General features: G+C 39.0%; 1 protein-coding gene and 1 pseudogene across 1 annotated transcript in view; one reads left to right on the forward strand and one right to left on the reverse strand.

Annotated features, from left to right (window-relative positions):
• The window catches only part of LOC137245902 (uncharacterized), a 109,065-nt gene extending 91,544 nt beyond the window's left edge, over window positions 1-17,521 (reverse strand). Inside the window, exon 1 of the mRNA XM_067777093.1 lies at window positions 17,436-17,521. Within this exon, the coding sequence (XP_067633194.1) occupies window positions 17,436-17,487 (52 nt within the window). The 5' untranslated portion in view covers window positions 17,488-17,521. The remainder of the gene's footprint in view (window positions 1-17,435) is intronic.
• LOC137243855 (T-complex protein 1 subunit eta pseudogene) overlaps window positions 1-23,468 on the forward strand; it is a 258,228-nt pseudogene that overhangs the window by 4,887 nt on the left and 229,873 nt on the right.

A 23,468-nucleotide genomic window follows, 5' to 3' on the forward strand; every position in this document is an offset into this window, starting at 1 on the left:
TATTCTAGATACAGATGCGAGTGGATATGCTATAGGAGGCGTTTTATCACAACTGGTCGATGGACAGGAAAAGGTAGTTGCATATTACAGCCGTTCGATTGGAAAACCAGAGAGGAACTACTGCGTTACGCGGAAAGAGCTGTTGGCATTGGTAGAGTGCATTAAACATTTTCACAAATACCTCTACGGCCAGCGATTCCGTGTCAGGACAGATAACGCAGCGTTGAAATGGCTTCTGCAGTTCCGTAAGCCGGAAGGACAATTGGCACGGTGGATCGAGCGACTACAAAGCTATGACTTTTCCATTGAGCATCGAAAAGGTAGTACCCATGGAAATGCTGATGCAATGTCACGAAGACCATGTAGTTTGGAATTGCAAGCACTGTTCAAAGGCCGAGGCTAAAGAAGACATTATAGATGTCCGGCTAGTGACTATAACGTGTACGGATGAATGGGACAAGGAACAACTAAGGACGTGTCAGCTAGAAGATACAGATCTGTCATATGTTATGCAAGGGCTAGAACGAAACGAAAGACCAAGCAGAGAGGAGATGTCAGCAGAGAGTCCCATTGCGAAGTCATATTGGGCACAGTGGAACAGTTTAGAATTGATATCCGGTTGCTTGCATCGAGTATGGGAGAGTGAGGATGGTCAATGCAAGAAGAAACTGATACTTGATCCCAGAAATAGGATTCCTGACGTGCTCAGCGAGCTGCACAATGGTCTTGGAATCACGGAGACACTCGAGAAAATTAAGCAGAGATTCTATTGGGTTGGTTGCCGTCAGTCGGTCACCGAATGGATTGCCAATTGCGAGGTATGCAACAGAGCGAAAGGGCCAAAACCCGAAGTCATGGCCAGATGAAGCAGTATATTTCAGGTGCACCCTTTGAAAGGATCGCCATGGATGTCGCAGGTCCATTTCCTACTAGCAACCGCGGAAACAAATACGTACTGGTGGTTATGGATTATTTCAGTAAATGGCCAGAGGTATACCCAATCCCAAACCAAGAAGCAGAAACAGTAGCAGAAGTGGCTAAAAACGAATGGGTTGCAAGGTATGGTGTACCAATGGAGTTACATTCTCACCAAGGCAGGAATTTTGAATCAGCTGTGTTCCAAGAAATATGCAAGAAGTTGGGCATTCGAAAAACACGGACAACTGCATTGCATCCTCAGTCCGATGGTATGGTGGAACGTTGCAATAGAACATTGGAGGAGCATTTAAGGAAAGTAGTAGACAAGTACCATAAGGACTGGGATACACACATATCATTATTCTTGATGGCCTACCGATCGGCAGTACATGACACAACGGGCCAAACTCCCGCAAAGGTAATTTTTGGCAATGACCTTCGACTGCCAGCTGATTTGAAGTATGGGATAGATGCCGATGCGGAGAGGAATGTCAAGAAATCCACTGATGTCTTGGAAGAAGAGCTGAGAGAGATACACGATCTGGTAAGGCAACGAGCAAAGATTATGAGTGACAAGATGAAAGCGAGGTATGATAAAGCAATTAATTCGGAAGGGTTTCAGGAAGGAGATTTGGTGCTGCTATACAACCCACAACGAAAAAAAGGGTTTTCCCCGAAATTGCAGTGTAACTGGGAAGGCCCATACAAAGTTGTAAAACGGATCAACGATGTAGTGTACCGCATACAAACCACTACCAAACCACGAACCAAAATGAAAGTGGTTCATTTCGAAAGATTAGCAGCGTTTAGATCGAGAGATCTGTCTGATCGGGACGATCAGACTTAGGTGGAGGGCAGTGTCACGGATATTAGCATCACTAAGCTATACCATCACTAAGGCCATGCTAAGCAGTATTTACGTCAATAATCAAATCAAGTATACACATATATAAGGCAGCCCAGAGAGATGTCACACACAGATGCATTTACTTATACGCCTATGTGTACTCGAGAGACTGTAAACTACAAACATTCACATCAATAATTCAATCATTATGTATCTACATAAACGAATAAATAATTGCGTCTACACATATGTACGTATACGAGCAGTGGAGCGGCAATGCACAAACACATGCATATATCTTATCTGAGTTGTCACAAGAGAGGGCAATCATTTGTGTACGTAGTTGTGGCTGGCGATTTTGTAGCCGAAACTAACTTGTAAGTTCTGGAATGGAAAAGCCTAGAAGTATGCAATTAGAAATCAAAAAGTATAAAAGGCGCGACAGTAAAGGCGAGGAGTTTGAGTTTGATTTGAGTTGTCAAGCAGTTACGACTAAGACGATATCTAGCGAGCAATAGCAGTATTATTTTGAATAGTGGAGTTTCATTTGAGCTATCAGTTTGGTTATTAATCTATTCGTTGCACAGTTTGAGTGTTATTGTGAAGTATTTTAATAAAGGCCATTTTTCCATTATTCAATATTGGAGTTATTTATTCAACAGTTTAGCGATACGAACCTAGCAAAAGGGCAAATAAGAGGAATTTGCAAGTAAAATCGTTGCAATATGTTTGCTGTCGTATACCGTTAATTTTAGACCCACAACAATTTTTTTTTATGTCAGGTATGTATCTATTTATTTCCTCATACTGCATCACTGGCGACCCTAAACTTTGAGGCCCTACTAGCACGGGTTAACATATTCCAATTGTGCTCAAACTTTGGCAATCTTAAAATCTAATTAAAACTACTTTATATATGTACATATTATACATACTAGGCATGACGATTTTCGTGATTTTATTTACTTCCGAAATTTTCGGGATCTGAAAACTTAATTCCGGAGTCTCGGGATTATCCCGAAGTTTAGTCTGTACAGATTTATTTATTATTTTTGACAAAAACTCCAAAACATATGCACCTATGTACATATGTACATATATATATATTAGGCCAGGTCGATTTGTGGGGAGGCAAAAAAATCGCCCATTGCTCTGTGAAAATCATATTCTAGGGATCAAAATAAGAAACTTTGCCGAAGAAACCATATCCCTAAAACGAATTCTGATGTCCCCCCCCCCCCCCCTTTGGGTCGTAGGGACAAATTTTGAAAAATCCCACTTTGAAATGCCTATGTTTTTTCTTTTTGGAGTTTATTTTTCTCTTTAGAAATTTATTTAGTCAGAACATATGTAAATGAAAAAATGAATTTAACTTAGTAATAGAAAAGAAATTAAAAAAAATTATTAGAAATTAGCGTTTTTACAACCCCCTTTTAAAACCAAGGCATCACTGTGACACAATTGCAGATCGTAAAATTGCCTGTGTTGTTTTTTTTAAGACACCACAAGACACAGCAGATAGAATTGAAATTGCCCCTATCCAAAAGTTCGACCCAAAGGGGGGTGGGGGACATCAGAATTCGTTTTAGAGGTATGGTTCCTTCGGCAAAGTTTCTTATTTTGATCCCTAGAATACGATTTTCACAGAGCAATAAGCGATTTTTAAATCGACCCGCCCTAATATATATATATATGTATTTATAGAAACCAGCGCGGTTACCAACGCCCTGGACCAGACTGGTATAACCAACCTTGTCTGCCGATGGACACAATTAATGCTGGATAATAAGGTAATACCAACATGGGATTCGTTACAAATATCCGTCTTTTGAGCAGAGGAAGTCCCCAGGGAGGAGTTCTCTCACCGCTTCTGTGGGTGGTGGCGCTGAACGAGATTCTGCTGGAGCTCAATAAAAATGGAATTGCTGTATTATGACGTTAGTGAAATACTAGAAGGGCCTTCGAAGCGGCTTTACGGGCATTAATTCCATCATCATAGACTGCGGGATCGGATTCATCATCCCTGTGCTGTACGTGGCTGTCACCATTTAGAAGAGCAGAAGTGTTCCCTCCATAATCTAAGTACTCTCTGGACATCAGTTACAAGGTCACCGTTCTTGTTCTTACAGGAGTTTGCCACGGACTTTAAACCTTCCATCTCTTACCGAATTTTTTGGGAAAATTGTTGACATAGCCCGGTAGGCTCAGTCTCTTCTTTCAATTGCAACGTGGGATTCTTCATCGTTCGAGTTGTTTTTCTGCAGTCGCCGGTAACCAATTTGTTCTTCTGCGGCGGTAGGACGTGCCTTAGAGATAGCTTCCATTGCAATGGCAGTTTGTTGCTATTGCAGCCTTCCGACTTCTAGCTTTACTTGTGTTTTTCTTCCTTGGTTTTAGCCGCGCAGAGGCGGGTGCGTATTTTGGCTGCAACGAGATAGTGGTCGAATCGATGCCAGGTTCTCGGATGGTGCTCATATTTAAAACACTGCAGGAATGGCTTCCATCTATCACAATGTGGTGGTTCTGATTGCACGTACATATTTCGACCGGGGGACAGCCATGAGGGTTGATGTATAATATTTTTATGTATGAACCTTGTGCTGGATATGACCATGCTTCCAGCACCGGCGGAGTTGATCAGCCTCAGTCCAATAGGAGAGCTTTAATTGTGTGGGCTAAAATTTTCGACTGTTGGGCCAAAAACACCAATCACTCACACTTTTAACATATCAAGTATTAGGGGAGTCTAGGATTTTATGTAAATGGTCTAGCATCATTGCATTTGCGAACTGGTGTAGTATATTTACACAATACACCAACCAAATATACAACTATGCATTTGCTATGTCACTGCACTGTGATGACTTAGCGGAACTCCACAGCGCCCCACTATGTGCCTGAGAGCTTTAAGGCTTTCCATTTACGCCGCTATGCCTATTAGGAGGGCGACGGGATTGCAGTGGCCGAGAACTGTGGCCATAAGATGATTTGCAGCCAGAGGGTATATCCAGGCACATGAAGTTTAAGGGATATTTCCATATTTTAAAAGTTACATTTTATAGGAATAACTTTTGTAGGGATGATTTAAATTTCGTATATAACTATTTCAAGAAAACAGCCGTGACAACGACCTCGAGGAAACTGAAGATGAAAATTTGTTATCCATCTTTCCTTTTCCAAAAATAATTGCCGTATATAAGAATCACAAATTCGATTGATTACCACGCCCATTTTATATATACAAATGAAAAATACACATATAGGACACATACAAATTCGCGATCTGTAAGTCTGCCGATTTTTGCCATATATCTGGCGGTGAAAAAAATTTTATTGTTTATAAAACTACACATACACAGCGATTTCATATATGAATTAATTAATTGAGGGCGATCAACTTGCCCGAAATATTGTCATATCCAGCTTGAGTTTAAGCATTACTAGTTCCATAAAGCTATAGCGCTATCACCCTAGTCACTAGATCAACCTTATTCCTACAGAACATTGGCAACATGGAAAATGTTACCCCAATTTTGCCAAAAGACGCAAGGATGCAAGCCGTGGTAAAATTTCTGTCGGAACGAAAAGCGCGACTTTGTAACCAACTTTCAGAGAATGCTGTCCCTTTAAATGGACGCAGCGGTGAAGCTCCCAATGAAGACGATATTATTGCACCCGCTCGTCGAAACAAATGCTATTATAGGCTTTGTTATTGTACTTCGTGGCTACCAATGTGAAACATATGAAATAAACACTCAAAACACTTCCACAGAACATAAAAGACACCGGGACAATGCAACAAATGTAAAAAAAGTTCCGTTAGGTGGCGCTGGGATCGAAATAGTTAGATAATAATTTGGAATTTTGAGATCGGTTTTTATGTAACTTCTTGGTGAGCTAGATATTTGAAATTTCAAACTTAATTCAGAGGGCGATGACAGTATAAAATGCATAACAAAAAGTTTGGTGCGCCCCCTACGGATTGAGATATTTAAAAAAATCGTACGGAATGAAGGGAATCTTGCGATCGATTTTTAAGTAACGTTTCATTGTGCTACAAACGTGAAATTTCACGCAAACAATGGTTAAGACACCGCGACAAAGAAACAAAAGGGTAAAAAAAGATGAGAGTTTGGAAATTTGAAACCGGCTTTTAAGTAATTTCTCGATGATCTAGACACTTGAAATTTCAAACTTATTTCAGAGCCCGATGACAGTATAAAACATAATACAAAAAGTTTCGATTTTCAAGAGACTTCCCATTGAGCTACAATCTTTTATCTTCATCCATATACTCACTTGTAGCTTCAAGCTTGGCATATATGTATGAACAATATTCAAGTAGCTTAAATAAAACAAATTTTAAAAACATAATATGTGGTACCCTCAATGTCAAAAATTCCCTCCAACTAAAACACAACCTCCAAGAAGTTAACATAGCGGAAGATGAAATTCTTATACCGTTCGATATAGTTTCCCTCTTCACAAACATTCCCATACTATTAGCCATTCGAACAATAATGAGAAAATGGGAAAAACTAAAAGAACACACTACTTTATCAAATAAACAGTTTCAAACTTGCCTCGAATTCTGCTTGAGGGACAACAATTATTTTACATACGATGGCAAATTCTACCAACAAGTATACGGAATGCCTATGGGAAACCCCCTATCACCTACAGTAGCAGATATAGTGCTATACAAAATACTTGACGACAGCATCTCCGAGCTCAAATCCAGGGACATATACATATATCAACATAAATATGTAGACGATATATTTGCAATAATTAAAACAAAGGACGTGGAAGAAATTTTAAAAACTTTTAACGCACAACACCCAAAAATCCAATTCACGGTAGAAAAAGAGAAAGAAAATAAATTGGCATTCCTAGATATGGAAATAATAAAATCGGATAAAAAGTTGAAAACGAATTGGTATGCAAAAGCTGTAGCATCGTCGCGAATGATTAACTATCATTCTAATCCACCATGGATACGAAAAAGAAACACGGCAATCAACTTTATAAAGAAAGTACGCGACTTAAGTGATCAGGAGTTCATAACTGAAAATAACCGAAAAATTAAAAATATTTTATACAAAAATGCATACCCTAATAAATTAATAGACACATGGCTGGCAACAACAAAAGCAATCAGCACTAACAATGTAACCAACAATGCAAATTTGAATAATGAAAACAATAAGAGACTATATACAGGTGTAACATACATACCAGGACTAACGGACAACAAATCAATGGAAAATTTTATGCGAAACAACAACATAACATTAGCACATAAACCAAACAAAACACTAACGCCCCGATTCTAGTGTGGTAACAACATTCTTTACCACGGTAACGAAATCATGTGGAAACTTTTACACCCTTTTGGTATTCTATCCGCGAAAGTAGCCGGATAATTTTTTACCTACAAAAGTAGGTGGTTACATCGAAATAACCAAACTACAGCTGTTGTTTAGAAAAAGGCAAAACTGAAAAATAAAGAATTGTAAGCGCAAATAAGTAAAGATAATAGTAACAAGTAAGGAAGGTTAAGTTCGGGTGTAACCGAACATTACATACTCAGTTGAGAGCTATGGTGACAACATAAGGGAACCATGTAGGAAAATGAACCGAGGGAAACCCTGGAATGTGTTTGTATGACATGTGTATCAAATGAAAGGCATTAAAGAGTATTTTATAAGGGAGTGGGCCATAGTTCTATAGGTGGACGCCATTTAGGGATATAGCCATAAAGGTGGATCAGGGTTGACTCTAGAATGCGTTTGTACGATTTGGGTATCAAATGAAAAGTGTTAATGAGTATTTTAAAAGGGAGTAATCCTTAGTTCCATAGGTGGACGCCGTTTCGAGATATCGCCATAAAGGTGGACCAGGGGTGACCCTAGAATTTGTTTGTACAATATGGGTATCAAAAGAAAGGTGTTTATAAGTATTTTAAAAGGGAGTAATCCTTAGTCCCATAGGTGGACGCCGTTTCGAGATATCGCCATAAAGGTGGACCAGGGGTGACCCTAGAATTTGTTTGTACAATATGGGCATCAAACGAAAGGTGTTAATGAGGAGTGGGCCTTAGTTCTATAGGTGGACCCCGTTTCGAAATATCGCCATAAAGGTGGACCAGGGGTGACCCTAGAATTTGTTTGTACAATATGGGTATCAAAAGAAAGGTGTTAATGAGTATTTTAAAGGGGAGTAATTCTTAGTTCCATAGGTGGACGCCGTTTCGATATATCGCCATAAAGGTGGGCCAGGGGTGACTCTAGAACTCGTTTGTGCAATATGGGTATCAAACGAAAGGATTTAATGATTATTTTAAAAGGGAGTGAGCCTTAGTTCTATAGGTGGACGCCTTTTCGAGGTATCGCAATAAAGGTGGACCAGGGGTGACTCTAGACTTTGTTAGTACGAAATGGGTATCAAATGAAAGGTGTTAATGAGTATTTTTAAAAGGGAGTGGGCCTTCGTTCTATTGGTGTTCGCCTTTTCGAGATATCGCCATAAAGGTGGACCAGGGGTGACTTTAGAATATGTTTGTAGGATATGGGTATCAAATGAAAGGTGTTAATGAGTATTTTAAAAGGGCGTGGGGCTTAGTTCTATAGGTGGACGCCTTTTCGAGATATCGCCATAAAGGTGGACCAGGGGTGACTCTAGAATGAGTTTGTACGATATGGGTATCAAATTAAAGGTATTAATGAGAGTTTTAAAAGGGAGTGGTGGTCGTTGTATATGTGAAGGCGTTTTCCAGATATCGACCAAAATGTGGACCAGGGTGACCCAGAACATCATCTGTTGGATACCGCTAATTTATTTATATAAGTTAAGCCTCACAGCAGGCGAGGCGATAAAAAATTAAAGTTGCGGTGAACTGTCCGTTCACCGAATTAAAATAAACAAGAGAAATATTTTAACGTTATAAAATTTATTCTGTGCTCTTGCACGATCCAAATTGAACTAACTCGAACAAAGTAATTTACCTAGCAGCTAAGTTCTTGTGTTAAAGTAATTATGCTATGCTAACAAATTATTGTATAAAAAATAGTTTACTTAACTAAAACTAGATTTGCTGTTCAATCACAATTTCTGCAACTACACCAATCGTTGTCCCAATTAACTTCCGCTTATTCTGCGCGTGTGCTGCGTCAGCGAAACTTCAACACGCAACATAGCGCGGTCACATGCTCAGCAACGTGAGTAAATGGGTCAACCGCTGGATACTGCTGCTATAACTTATATGTAATACCTGCCAAGATTTTAAGGGTTTTTTATTTCGCCCTGCAGAACTTTTTATTTTCTGCTACTTAATATGGGAGGTGTCACAACCATTTTATAAAGTTTTTTCTAAAGTTATATTTCGCGTCAATAAAACAATCCAATTACCTTACCATGTTTCATCCCTTTTTTCGTATTTGGTATAGAATTATGGCATTTTTTAATTTTTCGTAATTTTCGATATCGAAAGGTGGGCGTGGTCATAGTCGGATTTCGTTCATTTTTCATACCAAGATAAAGTGAGTTCAAGTAAGCACGTGAACTAAGTTCATTAAAGATATGTCGATTTTTGCTCAAGTTATCGTGTTAACGGCCGAGCGGAAGGACAGACGGTCGACTGTGTATAAAAACTGGGCGTGGCATCAACCGATTTCGCCCATTTTCACAGAAAAGAGTTAACGTCATAAAATCCATGCCCCTACCAAATTTCAAAAGGATTGGTTAATTTTTGTTCGACTAATGGCGTTAAAAGTATCCTAGACAAATTAAATGAAAAAGGGCGGAGCCACGCCCATTTTGAAATTTTCTTTTATTTTTGTATTTTGTTGCACCATCTCATTACTGGAGTTGAATGTATACATAATTTACTTATATACTGTAAAAATATTAAATTTTTTGTTAAAATTTTACTTTAAAAAAATTTTTTTTTAAAAGTGGGCATGGTCCTTCTCCGATTTTGCTAATTTTTACTAAGCGTACATATAGTAGTAGGAATAACGTTCCTGCCAAATTTCATCATGATATCTTCAACGACTGCCAAATTAAAAATAGAGAAGACGGTAAACTTCAAAGAAGACGTAAATAATACAAACGGCGCATCCACAACTGCCATCAAATGCAATGGACGAGGCAATGGACGCAGTCGAAAATTTTAATTGTACTAGTTTGTATATGTATGTATGTTGTTGAATGAACGTTTTTGTTAATAAATGTTACATGTAAAAAGCAAACATTTTATGTTAAAGGTAAACGTTTTATGTTAAATGTTACGTCTAAAGACAAAATTGCAGTTCAAATGTTATTGTATTATGTTAAATTTAAGTGAACTGTTGGAAAATATGTTATTGCTTGATGTTAGTTATTAATAACTTTTTAATGTTTGTTTTTTCGTTTTATGTTTTATTAGAATAAACCAGACTCCCTGATGAAGATGTTATAAAGAACATCGAAACGCGTAGGAGAATAAGAAAAAACAAAAGTTTTTGTCTTTTTATTTATAGGCCGAAAAGCTCCTTTTGGAAAAATTAATAAAAGCTATACTCTGGCCCAAAATAACTAATAATAAAAACAAATTTAGCTTGACGTATTTTTCTGATATGTACTATATTGTATACTTACAAGTATTGTATGCATTCTGAACTAATAAAAAGTAAGTTTTTCACCTTGTAATAAATAATGCACTACACTTTTCCACCGAGAACTAAAAAGTAGAAAAAAAGAAAATAAAGTAATTGTAAGCATTTCCTTCATATAAATGGACAAAATCAGCGAAAAATATGTGCTTATATAAAGACATATTCTTGCTGAACTTTGATTTTAAAATTTTGACATAAAAATTGTAAAAATATTTATGAGAAATAAAAATATAAAGATGGGACGGAATCAATTCACTATATATTGATAAGTTGACCTCTTTTTGAATATAGATATCTGGTCACAGATTTTCATAGTTACGACGGCTTTGGGAGCGGTTACTCCCCCATTTTTTGTGGATTTGCCACTGGACTAGTTACTAAAAACTAGGCATATTTTTTTAAGAAGCTAGACGGTTTTTTTTATTTATAGTCTATTGATTACAAATTATCATTCGTGGATTCAATAAAAATAAGCGGTTTAAACAAACAAATAAACATGACTCAAGATACATATAGGGATTAGCTAAAATTCGCTTTCAAATAAAATTATTATTGATATTATTATTGAGCCAATTTAAATTTACTGGATACCTTTAGATTATAATTAAGATAATAAAGACCTTGTCATCTAAAAACAGTGACAAGCTTACTTAATTACGCAGTTAATATTAATTTTTAATTTTATTACATCAACTTAAATAAATTTATATTACCTACTCAATTGACGCTAATTCCCACCTCACTTCTAACTAATATTGAAGATGGTTATCGCTTAACAAAACAGGTTAAATAGAAAACTGCCAAAATTTCGAAACCCAACTGCTATATATTAAGCAACACATGCTGATGTCGCCCTTTATACACTGAACCTTTCATCCATAGGCAGTGGCGTATATAGGAGGGGATCAAATAATTGTCTGTATAAGATATGAAATATGTAGTCAACAGATGTACATACCTAAGCGATTTTTAAGATATACATATAACGTAAACGTATGTAAGTATTTGATGAAATTTGAAGCTTCTAGCCGTTAAAAAGGGGGAAAAAATGACAGTAATATATATACCACCGATCTCTATGATTTTTTAGACAACAATATATGCTATATACGTAAGCATTTGCTGAAGTTTGAAGCTTCTAGCTGTTCAAATGGTGTAGAAATTGCGAAAAGTTTCTTATCTGAACAATCGGTTGTAGAGGACATATGCTATATATACGACCGATCCCTTCGAATTTTTCAGACAACAATATCTTCTATTTATGGTGAAATTTGAAGGTTCTAGCTGTTAAAATGGGGAAAAATTACAAAAAGTTTCTTATCTGAACAATCGATTGTAGGGGAGATATGCTATAGATACGAGCGATCTCTTCGAATTTTTCAGACAACAATATCTGCTATATATGAAATCATTGGTGAAACTTGAAGGTTATAGCTGTTAAAATGGGGCAGTAAATACGAAATGTTTCTTATCTGAACAAACGGTTGTGTGGAATATATGCTATATATACGACCGATCTCATCCATTTTTTCAGACAACAATATGTCCAATATACGAACAATATACGCTAGATATGTAAGCATATGGTGAAGTTTGAAGCTTCAATCTGATAAAGATATGACAAGAAACATCTTTTCTGAAAAATCGGTAGTATGTGGGATTTATGCTAATCGGATACCTAACGCTCTCACCAAACCGAACATTATATACTCAGCGGAAGCTTCAATTGTACAGTTCATTTCAGATAAATTTTTGTGCTACATAACACGTCGCGCCCATTTAAACAAAATGTCTCCGAATTTCCTCTTACAATAAAACTTGGTAAGTGAAATATTATTGATACAATATTATTTTTCGCTAAGATATAGCTTATTATTCTAGTCTAAGACCCTTTTAAACTTCTTTTATATAAAAGTAGGCGTGGTCTTTAACTATAAAAGTAGGCGTGGGTTTTAATTATCTCGATCTAGAAATGTTACCTGCTATAAGGAAAATATGTGTACCCAATCTTATCACGATCCAGTAATTTTTCTTCGAGTTATGGCTCACGAAAATTCCTTAGTCATAGAAGGGGCGGTGCCACGCCCATTTTCAAAAATTTTAATATTTTCCTATTTCTTGTTATAATTCCACTTGGGAAAAGAAATATAATTGATATTAGTCTCTTTTTTGCAAAGATAAAAAAATCTTTAATATAAAAGTGGGCGTGGTCCTTAACCGATTTCGTTCATTTTTCTTCGAAGCATTCCTTATAGTAAAGGCTCTGCTTTTTGTTATGATAGGTGTAACGGTTTTTGATTTATGATTAATGATATTTGTAAAATTGATTTTATCACAAGTGGGCGGTGCCAGGCTCATTTTAAAAATGATTTCAAATTTTTTATCAAGAGATCGAATTTCAACATTCTAGGTATATTATTTACTAAAGATTCAGGTTTTCTGTGTTTTCCATCAACTGTTTAATACGATATCATAATATTTGCTCAAGTTATCGTGTTAACGGACGGACAGACGGAGTGTGTACATGGCTTGATAAAATTTTTCATCAGTAATGAAGATGATTTTGAAATACGGAAGTCTATATCTATCTCGATTCTATATCTATCTCGATACCATAACAATCAACCTTTATGTTACCAAAGTTAATATACCCTGTGTGCAAGCACGCTGAGTATAATAAAAATTCAGAATTCAAGTCTTTTTTTACCTCTTCCTCGCAACTCAGTAGAGGTCTTCACCTTCCTCAAATATAGTGCTGAGTATTCCTGCTTTCTGAGTCGAACCAGCGAAGCCCTTGGGCTTTTATACGCTGCACTACGCTAATGTATGTATGCGTAAAGCGCATACAGCTCATCGTTAAACCTCCTTTGATGCACAGCGTTGTCATTACGGACAGGACTTTAAATCATATCGAGATCTTTAAGCTGGAACACTGCAAGTGTAGTTCCATCTTTTTGCGACTCCGGACATGATATACATTAGGACAGCTATGATGAGAGAGTTATAGAGCGTAATTTTTGTTTGTCAAGGAAAGACTTTATTTTTCAATTGCTGACTAAATTCAAAGCAGCATGTAGTTTCTTAGCAGTCTTCAATATACTTATATCCATCATAAGTGACGTAACTGTGCATAAGCACTTGATATCACTATATACTCTTACAATAGATCGTATCATCGTAGTTTAGATCTGAGTAGAATTCATCACAGCAGGAGGTTAAAATCGCACAATAGCGAGCCGCAGAGGCGGATTGGAATATTCGCCGCCCCTAGGCAATACATAACTTGCCGTCCTTATTTTCACAATAATAATATTTAACACAATAGCCGTGTTTATTTTTACACGAATATACGTCTACGTTTGCGGGTAAAAAAAAAATGCTTATCCTCACTTAGACAATGTTTAGGAGACCCATCTAGCGGCAGTGGTGTCTCCGAAAAGCGGAGACACACACCTCTGTTGGCCATAGTGTATAACCTATAGCTGAATCGGTTGCGGTGAATAGTGGGCACACACCATTTGTAGAGGTAATACATAGAGGTAGTGTAGAGGTGAGACATAGACACATATTTCAGTATCTGAGTATAATGCGTATTGAAATTTAGGAGTACTAATTTTCTGCGCAGCAATTTCAGAAGTGTAGCTAAAGTTTAATGCTTAGCAGTCTATATAAAGTTTAAGCGTATACGTGAACGTATACGTAAAAAAAACACCTATAATCATCGCAATTTTCAGTGCTTTATTACAGTGTATTTTGTTATTAATGAAATCCACAACTAAATCAAGATAATCGACATTTGCATTAATGAGGTATTTAACGTTAATTTTTTGCCAAATATTCCTCATTAACATTTCTTCGCGTTTTGATATTTCAGTTTCGAATTCGCAAATGATATCATCACAATCTATAGATAAAACAGTTCTGATTCTACCGTCAACAACGCAAGAGCATTCAGTTTGTCTTCGCCCAATGAAGATCTGATGTAGTTTTTCGTGCGTTTTAAAACAAACAAGTAAGGAAGGTTAAGTTCGGGTGTAACCGAACATTACATACTCAGTTGAGGGCTATTGTGACATCATAAGGGAAAATAACCATGTAGGAAAATGAACCGAGGGTAACCCTGGAATGTGTTTGTATGACATGTGTATCAAATGAAAGACATTAAAGAGTATTTTATGAGGGAGTGGGCCATAGTTCTATAGGTGGACGCCATTTAGGGATATCGCCATAAAGGTGAATCAGGGTTGACTCTGGAATTTGTTTGTACGATATGGGTATCAAATGAAAGGTGTTAATGAGTATTTTGAAAGCGAGTGATCCTTAGTTCCATAGGTGGACGCCGTTTCGAGATATCGCCATAAAGGTAGACCAGGAGTGACCCTAGAATACGTTTGTACAATATGGGTATCAAATGAAAGGTGTTAATGAGTATTTTAAAAGGGACTGGGCCTTAGTTCTATAGGTGGACGCCGTTTCGAAATATCGCCATAAAGGTGGACCAGGGGTGACTCTAGAATGTGTTTGTACGATATGGGTATCAAATTAAAGGTATTAATGAGGGTTTTAAAAGGGAGTGGTGATAGTTGTATAGGTGGTCGCCTTTTCGAGATATCGCCATAAAGGTGGACCAGGGGTGACTCTAGAATACGTTTGTACAATATGGGTATCAAACGAAAGGTGTTAATGAGTATTTTAAAAGGGACTGGGCCTTAGTTCTATAGGTGGACGCCGTTTCGAAATATCGCCATAAAGGTGGACCAGGGGTGACTCTAGAATGTGTTTGTACGATATTGGTATCAAATTAAAGGTATTAATGAGAGTTTTAAAAGGGAGAGGTGGTAGTTGTATATGTGAAGTCGTTTTCCAGATATCGACCTAAATGTGGACCAGGGTGACCCAGAACATCATCTGTTGGATACCGCTAATTTATTTATATATGTAATACCTGCAAAGATTTCAAAGGTTTTTTATTTCGCCCTACATAACTTTTTCATTTCATTCTACTTGATATGGTAGGTGTCACAACCATTTTACAAAGTTTTTTCCAAAGTTATATTTCGCGTCTATAAACCAATCCAATTACCATGTTTCATCCCTTTTTTTGTATTTGGTATAGAATTATGGCATTTTTTTCATTTTTCGTAATTTTCGATATCGAAAAAGTGGGCGTTGTCATAGTCGGATTTCGTTCATTTTTTATACCAAGATAAAGTGCGTTCAGATAAGTACGTGAACTAAGTTCAGTTATCGCGATAACGGCCAGGGCGTGGCTTCAACCGATTTTGTCCATTTTCACAGAAAACAGTTATCGTCACAGAATCTATGCCCCTACCGAATTTCAAAAGGATTGGTAAATTTTTGTTCGACTTATGGCATTAAAAGTATCCTAGACAAATTAAATGAAAAAGGGCGGAGCCACGCCCATTTTGAAATTTTCTTTTATTTTTGTATTTTGTTGCACCATATCATTACTGGAGTTGAATGTTGACAAAATTTACTTATATACTGTAAAGATATTAAATTTTATGTTAAAATTTTACTTAAAAAAAAAAATTCTTTAAAAGTGGGCGTGGTCCTTCTCCGATTTTGCTTGCAAAATTTTAAATTACCTTCTTTTAAAAGTGGGCGGTGCCACGCCCATTGTCCAAAATTTTACTAATTTTCTATTCTGCGTCATAAGTTCAACTCACCTACCAAATTTCATCGCTTTATCTGTCTTTGGTAATGAATTATTGCACTTTTTCAGTTTTTCGAAATTTTCGATATGGAAAAAGTGGGCGTGGTTATTGTCCGATATCGTTCATTTTAAATATCGATCTGAGACGAGTGCCCAGGAACCTGCATACCAAATTTCATCAAGATACCTCAAAATTTACTCAAGTTATCGTGTTAACGGACGGACGGACGGACGGACGGACGGACATGGCTCAATCAAATTTTTTTTTGATCCTGATGATTTTGATATATGGAAGTCTATATCTATCTCGATTCCTTTATACCTGTACAACCAACCGTTATGCAATCAAACTTAATATACTCTGTGAGCTCTGCTCAGCTGAGTATAAAAACGATCTCTCTGCGCTACAATTTGCAATAGGAATTGAAACAAACATTCGCAACGCAATGTCAGCATTAGGGTAAGAGATCTGATAATTATCCTGTCTCAGCATTTTCAACAGTTCCAGCGGAGAATAATTTGAAATATTCTTTCCGATGCAGTATGCCTTGAAAAAGACCATTTAATTTTCCAAATTTTCCTCAAGATCTTGGGTGTTGCTCAATATATTGCTTACGTAATTCTTCGTTGGTTAGATATGCCTCATGTCTTCGTGTCAATTCTGCCAAAGTACGATCCAAAATAATGTTGAACGTGTTGACACGAGAGTTTTTACGGCCACTCAATTGAATACCAGATTCCCATTTTCACCATGACGTATGTACATTTGGATTTCTTTTACGTATGCATCCTCAGTGTTTTGTATTCCTGAATCGTTGAAATAGAGAGATCTTTCTCTTCAGACAGATCGAATTCTTCACGAGTATCAGAAACAACTTTGATGAGTCCGTTGAACAAAATGATCGTTATTATGTAAATGCGGGTTCTAGCCCAAATGGAGAAATGAAAAATGAGAAAGGAAAAGTATATACACACCGACACACATATATATACAACAAAACAATTTCGTTGCCTACTTTTAGGCGCACGCGTTCTTAAGCTTAGAGCTTTCGGTTTGTGTTCTGGCTGATCGTCCGGTTCCAGTTTGTGTTCTGGCTAACTTCCGCTAGGTGGCGCATAAGAAAAAGCTTAGTGGTGTATAAGAAAAAGCTTAGAAGCTTTTCCCGCCTACAAAAAGGAGTCGATGGGCACTTGTAGTACCGCCCCCTTTTTTTCTCGTCTGCAAAACGAGCCTGTCAGGCACCCGATCAGGGGCAGATTGTTAACTAAAGGTTATCTTAATATTGAACTCATAATTTTTAATTATTGAACATTTTATTTGTATGTACATATTTACACATATGATTGGTTGATCGTAAGTTTGTGTACACATGCGGATACTGGCCCATATATATGCATGTGAGAATTTCCTAATTCCATTTGGGCTCCTTAAAAAGGAGAGCATATATGTACATAAATTATATTATTTTTAAATATGAATATTGAACATTTTGTGTACATGCCATCACATATGTATGTTTGTACATGGGAATATCAACAAACTACAAAATACATACCGACACAGTCACATCCATCCAGGGTTTGAAAATGCTGAACTAATTTTCAGTATTACAAAATTGCTTGATTTTAAATTTGGAAAATATTTCAGCAACAGAAAAAAGCAAAGCAAACAAATTTTTTTTTGCATTTTATTTCAGATATTACTTGAATGGATGCGAGCTGTCGTAGTCAGCAGAAAAAAAAACTTGAATATTTTACTGTGCTTTGAAGCTATAAGTATTTCATGATCAACTATTTCTAAGTAAACATTTTTCACTTTTTTCACAGCCGAAATTCTGGTTTTGAATTACTTGCTGAAAATAAGTAAAAGTAAATTTTTTTTTACTATTTCAGCAGAACTATTTGATTTTCAAAGGGACATACAAATTGTACGATGTATTGATCGTATAGCCTTCATCTACGAGTAGGTATTTCTTGTTTTTATGTTGTTTTAACATCCGACACACATATATACGCATGCTTCTACTGAAAAAACAGACAAATACGTACGTACAAAATCTGCACCTCCACCGGTAGCTTGGTATATGTATTGGAGTCATTCGGGGCTTTTTCCGGGACCAAAGCATGGCATTTCAATGTAGCATTGCTCAATTTCTCTCGGATCGTTCAAAATTTGTCATCCAATGAGTAGCTCCTTGTGGAGAGACTGTCCTTCATTCGGTCCTAGAGGCTAGCACTGCCGCGTCTACCGAAGAAATATATATTTACTAGCCTTTACCCGCGGCCCCGTCCGCAAGGAAAATTTTAAATATATGGGCTATTCGCGTTAGCCTGCTTATTATCTGTTTAAAATTTTGTTTTCTGTCTAATGCATTTTATTTTTGTAATTGAGTAAAAAAAAGAACTAAATGAGCTGATAACCTGATAGGATCCCAAATGATCCCGAAATTATCCAGAAAAAGCTACGAAATGACCCCAACGCTATCGCGGACGGATCCCGAAAACCATCCAGAAATGCCCCGAAAGGGTCTCCAAAAGTTCCCCGAATAGTCCCAAAAAAACCCGAAATGAGAGCGACACGATTCTAGACGTATCCAGAGAACCACACAGAAATGATCCCTGAAGGTGTTCCAAAATGATCCCGAAAAGGTTCCGAAATGACCCTGACGGGCTCCCGGGCGGATCTCAAAAACCATCCAGAAAATATCCAGGAAGGGTCCCTAAATTATCCCGACTAACTCCAGAAAAAGTTCCGAAATGGCTCCGAGGGGATCCACGATGGATCGCGAAAACCATACAGAAATGATTCCGGAAGGATTCCAAAATGATCCCGAAATAGTCCGGAATTGACCCAGATGGGATCCCGCACAGATCCAGAAATGATCCCGGAAGGGTGCAAAAACTATCCCGGAAAAGCAAGAAAAAATCCCGAAATGGCTCCTACGGCATCCCGGACGGATCCAGAAATGATCTCGGAAGGGTCCCGAAATGATCCCAAAATGGTCCCGAAATGACCCTGATGGATCCGGCAAACCATCGAGAAATTATGCCGAAAGGGTCCCAAAATGATCCCGAAATAATACAGAAAAAGTCACGAAACGACCCCTAGAGGATCCCCAAATGATCCCGCGTTAGCCCCGAAAAGGTCCCGAAATAACCCCGACGGGATCCCGGACAAATCCCGAAAACCATCCAGAAATGATGCCGGAAGGAATCCCAAATGATTCCGTAAAAGTCCCGCATTGATTCCGACGGGATCCCGAACGGATACCGAAAATCATCCAGAAGTGATGCCGGAAAGGTCCTCAAATGATCACCTAATAGTCCCGAAATGAGCCTTAAGGGGTCATGGACGGATCCCATAAACCATCCAGAAATGATCCCGATATAGTCCCGAAGAAGTCCCGAAATGACCCTGACGGGATCTCGAACGCACCCCTAAATGACCCTGGAGGGATCCCGGACAGATCCTGAAATCCATCCAGAAATGATCTTGGGAGGGACCCGAAATGATACCGAAAAAGTCCCGCAATGATTCCGAGGGGATCCTGATCGGATACCGAAAACCATCCAGAAGTGATGCCGGAAAGGTCCTCAAATGATCACCTAATACCAAAATGACCCTGACGGCATCCCGGACTGATCCCAAAATCCATCCAGAAATGATCTTGGGAAGGTCCCAAAATTATCCCGAAATAGTCTCGGAAAAGTCCAGAAATTACCCTGACGGATCCCGGACGAATCCTGAAAACCAATCTTAAATGATGCCGAAAAAGTCCCGAAATGACCATGATGGGACCCGAACGGATCCCGACAACTACCCAGAAATGATACCGAAAGGGCCCGCAAATGATCCCGTATTAGTCGAGAAAAAGTCCCGAAATGACCCCGACGGGATGCCGGACGAATCCCAAAAACCATCCAGAAATGATGTCGGAAGGGACCCCAATGATCCCGAAAAAGTCCCGCAATTATTCCGACGGGAATCTGAACGGATACCGAAAACCATCCAGAAGTGATGCCGGAACAGTCCTCAAATGCTCACCTAATAGTCCCAAAATGACCCTGAGGGCATCCCGGACAAATCCCGAAATCCATCCAGAAATGATCTTGGGAAGGACCCAAAATGATCCCGAAATAGTCTCGGAAAAGTCCAGAAATTACCCTGACGGGTTCCCGGCCGAATCCTGAAAACCATCCTTAAATGATCCCGAAAAATCCCCGAAATGACCCTGACGGGATCCCGAAAGGATTCCAAAAACTATCCAGAAATGATGCTGGAAAGGTCCTCAAATGATCCCCTAATAGTTCCGAAATGACCGTGACGGGATCCCGAACGGATCCCGACAACTATCCAGAAATTATGCCGAAAGGGTCCGCAAATGATCCCGTATTAGTCGAGAAAAAGTCCCGAACGAATCCCAAAAACCATCCAGAAATGATGCCGGTAGGTATCCCAAATGATCCCGAAATAATCCCGAAATGACCTCGTCGGCATTCCGGACGGATACCGAAAATTATCCAGAAATGATGCCGAAAAGGTCCACGAATGATCCCCTAATAGTCCCGAAATTACCCTGATGGGATCCCGGACGGATCCCGAAAACCATCCATAAATGATGCCGGAAGAGCCCCCAAATGATCCCGAAAAAGTCCCCAAATGACCCCGACGAGATCCCGCACGGATCCCGAAAACCATCCAGAAATTATGCCGGAAGAGCCACAAATGATCCCGAAAAAGTCCCCAAATGACCCCGACGAGATCCCGCACGGATCGCGAAAACCATACAGAAATGATTCCGGAAGGATCCCAAAATGATCCCGAAATAGTCCGGAAATGACCCAGATGGGATCCCGCACAGATCCAGAAATGATCCCGGAAGGGTCCAAAAACTATCCCGGAAAAGTAACAAAAAATCCCGAAATGGCTCCTACGGCATCCCGGACGGATCCAGAAATGCTCTCGGAAGGGTCCCCAAATGATCCCAAAATGGTCCCGAAATGAACCTGATGGATCCGACAAACCATCAAGAAATTATGCCGGAAGGGTCCCCAAATGATCCCGAAATAAAACAGAAAAAGTCACGAAACGACCCCTAGAGGATCCCCAAATGATCCCGTATTAGCCCCGAAAAAGTCCCAAAATGACCCTGACGGGATCCCGAAAGGATTCCGAAATCAATACAGAAATGATGCCGGAAAGGTCCTCAAACGATCCCCTAATAGTCCCGAAATGACCGTGACGGGATCCCGACAACTATCCAGAAATGATGCCGAAAGGGTCCGAAAATGATCCCGTATTAGTCGAAAAAAAGTCCCGAAAGGACCACGACGGGATCCCGGACGAATCCCAAAAACCATCCAGAAATGATGCCGGTAGGTATCCCAAATGAGCCCGAAATAGTCCCGAAAGGACCTCGTCGGCATCCCGGACGTATCCCGAAAATTATCCAGAAATGTTGCCGGAAAGGTTCCCAAATGATCCCCTAATAGTCCCGAAATTACCCTAATGGGATCCCGGACGGATCCCGAAAACCATCCAGAAATGATGCCGAAAGGGTTCCCAAATGATCCCGTATTAGTCGCGAAAAAGTCCCGAAATGACCCCGACGGGATCCCGGACGGATCCCGAAAACCATCTAGAAATGATGCCGGATGAGCCCCAAAATGATCCCGAAAAAGTGCCCAAATGACCCGACGAGATCCCGGACGGATCCCGAAAACCATCCAGAAATGATGCCGGAACAGCCCCCAAATGATCCCGAAAAAGTCCCCATATGACCCCGACGAGATCCCGCACGGATCCCGAAAACCATCCAGAAATGATGCCGGAAGGGTCCCCAAATGATCGCGAAATAGGCCCGAAATGATTCCGGAATAGTCCCGAAAATGTTCCAAAATAACCCCGACGGGATCCCTGACGGATCCCGTAAACTATACAGAAATGATCCCGGAAGGGTCCCAAAATGATCCCGAAATAGTCCCGAAAAAGTCCCGAAATTACCCCGGCGTAATCCCGGACCGATTCCGAAAACCATCCAGAAATGATCCCGGAAGGGTCTCGATATGACCCTTACGGGATTACAAATAAGGTGAAGCTAATTATAAAACCATGTTAATAAGGCAGCAGGCGCATTGGAGCGAATAAAAAGTTAGATAGAAACATACAGGTAAAGCTAATAAAAGCGTGCTAATAAAAACAATTGATGGAGGGCGGATGGCGGGAGTAGAGGAGAGGACCACTGATCGTTCCTCCTCCTCGTTCTGTATGTACCAGATACCAAAAACTATTGCTTTAGGAGAAAATTTAGATTGAGTTATAACAATTTATGGATTTTACACCAGAGGGGGTGATAAAGGGGGCGGGCGGAGGGTGTCACTGCTTACTTTGTAAGCCCTCGACTTATTTGACCCCTTGAGTCTGTGATATTGGTGAAAGCCAGTATACGTAAAGTTATAATGTGTAAAAATTGTGAAAAATAATTTCTCGAAGGGGTCGTGGGACCCCCACCCCTCTTTCCATGTTCGAAAAAAATTTCGCTAGTAGAGTACTGTCTGTGTCCCAAATTTCATCAAAATCCGTGTAGCCATTCTGGCGTGATTCAGTCGCAAAGACGAAAAAATATAATAATTAAATTATAACTGTTCCTAGGGGGCGGGGACCACGCCCCTTTTGAAAAATATATAGCTAGTAGATCCTTCTAGACTATTGGCTATATGTGTGCAAAATTTCATCCAAATCGGTCCAGCCGTTCTTGCGTTATTGAGTCACAAAGACAAACGTCTGGACAAACATCCAAACATCTTAACATCCAAACTTTCCCATTTATAATATACTAGCCTTTACCCGCGGCCCCGTCCGCAAGGAAAATTTTAAATATATGGGCTATTCGCGTTAGCCTGCTTATTATCTGTTTAAAATTTTTTTTCTGTCTAATGCATTTTATTTTTGTAATTGAGTAAAAAAAAGAACTTTATGAGCTGATAACCTGATAGGATCCCAAAATGATAACGAAATTATCCAGAAAAAGCCACGAAATGACCCCGACGCTATCGCGGACGGATCCCGAAAACCATCCAAAAACGCCCCGGAAGTGTTTCCAAAAGTTCCCGAAGTAGTCCCAAAAAACCCCGAAATGACAACGACACGATTCTAGACTTATCCAGATAACCACACAGAAATGATGCCTGAAGGGTACGAAAAAGTTCCGAAATTACCCTGACGGGCTCCCGGACGGATCTCAGAAAAATCCAGAAAATATCCAGGAAGGGTCCCTAAATTATCCCGACTAACTCCAGAAAAAGTTCCGAAATGGCTCCGAGGGGATCCACGATGGATCGCGAAAACCATACAGAAATGATTCCGGAA

Source organism: Eurosta solidaginis, chromosome 3, assembly GCF_040869045.1.
Source record: "Eurosta solidaginis isolate ZX-2024a chromosome 3, ASM4086904v1, whole genome shotgun sequence".
Taxonomy (NCBI): Eukaryota; Metazoa; Arthropoda; class Insecta; order Diptera; family Tephritidae; genus Eurosta; species Eurosta solidaginis.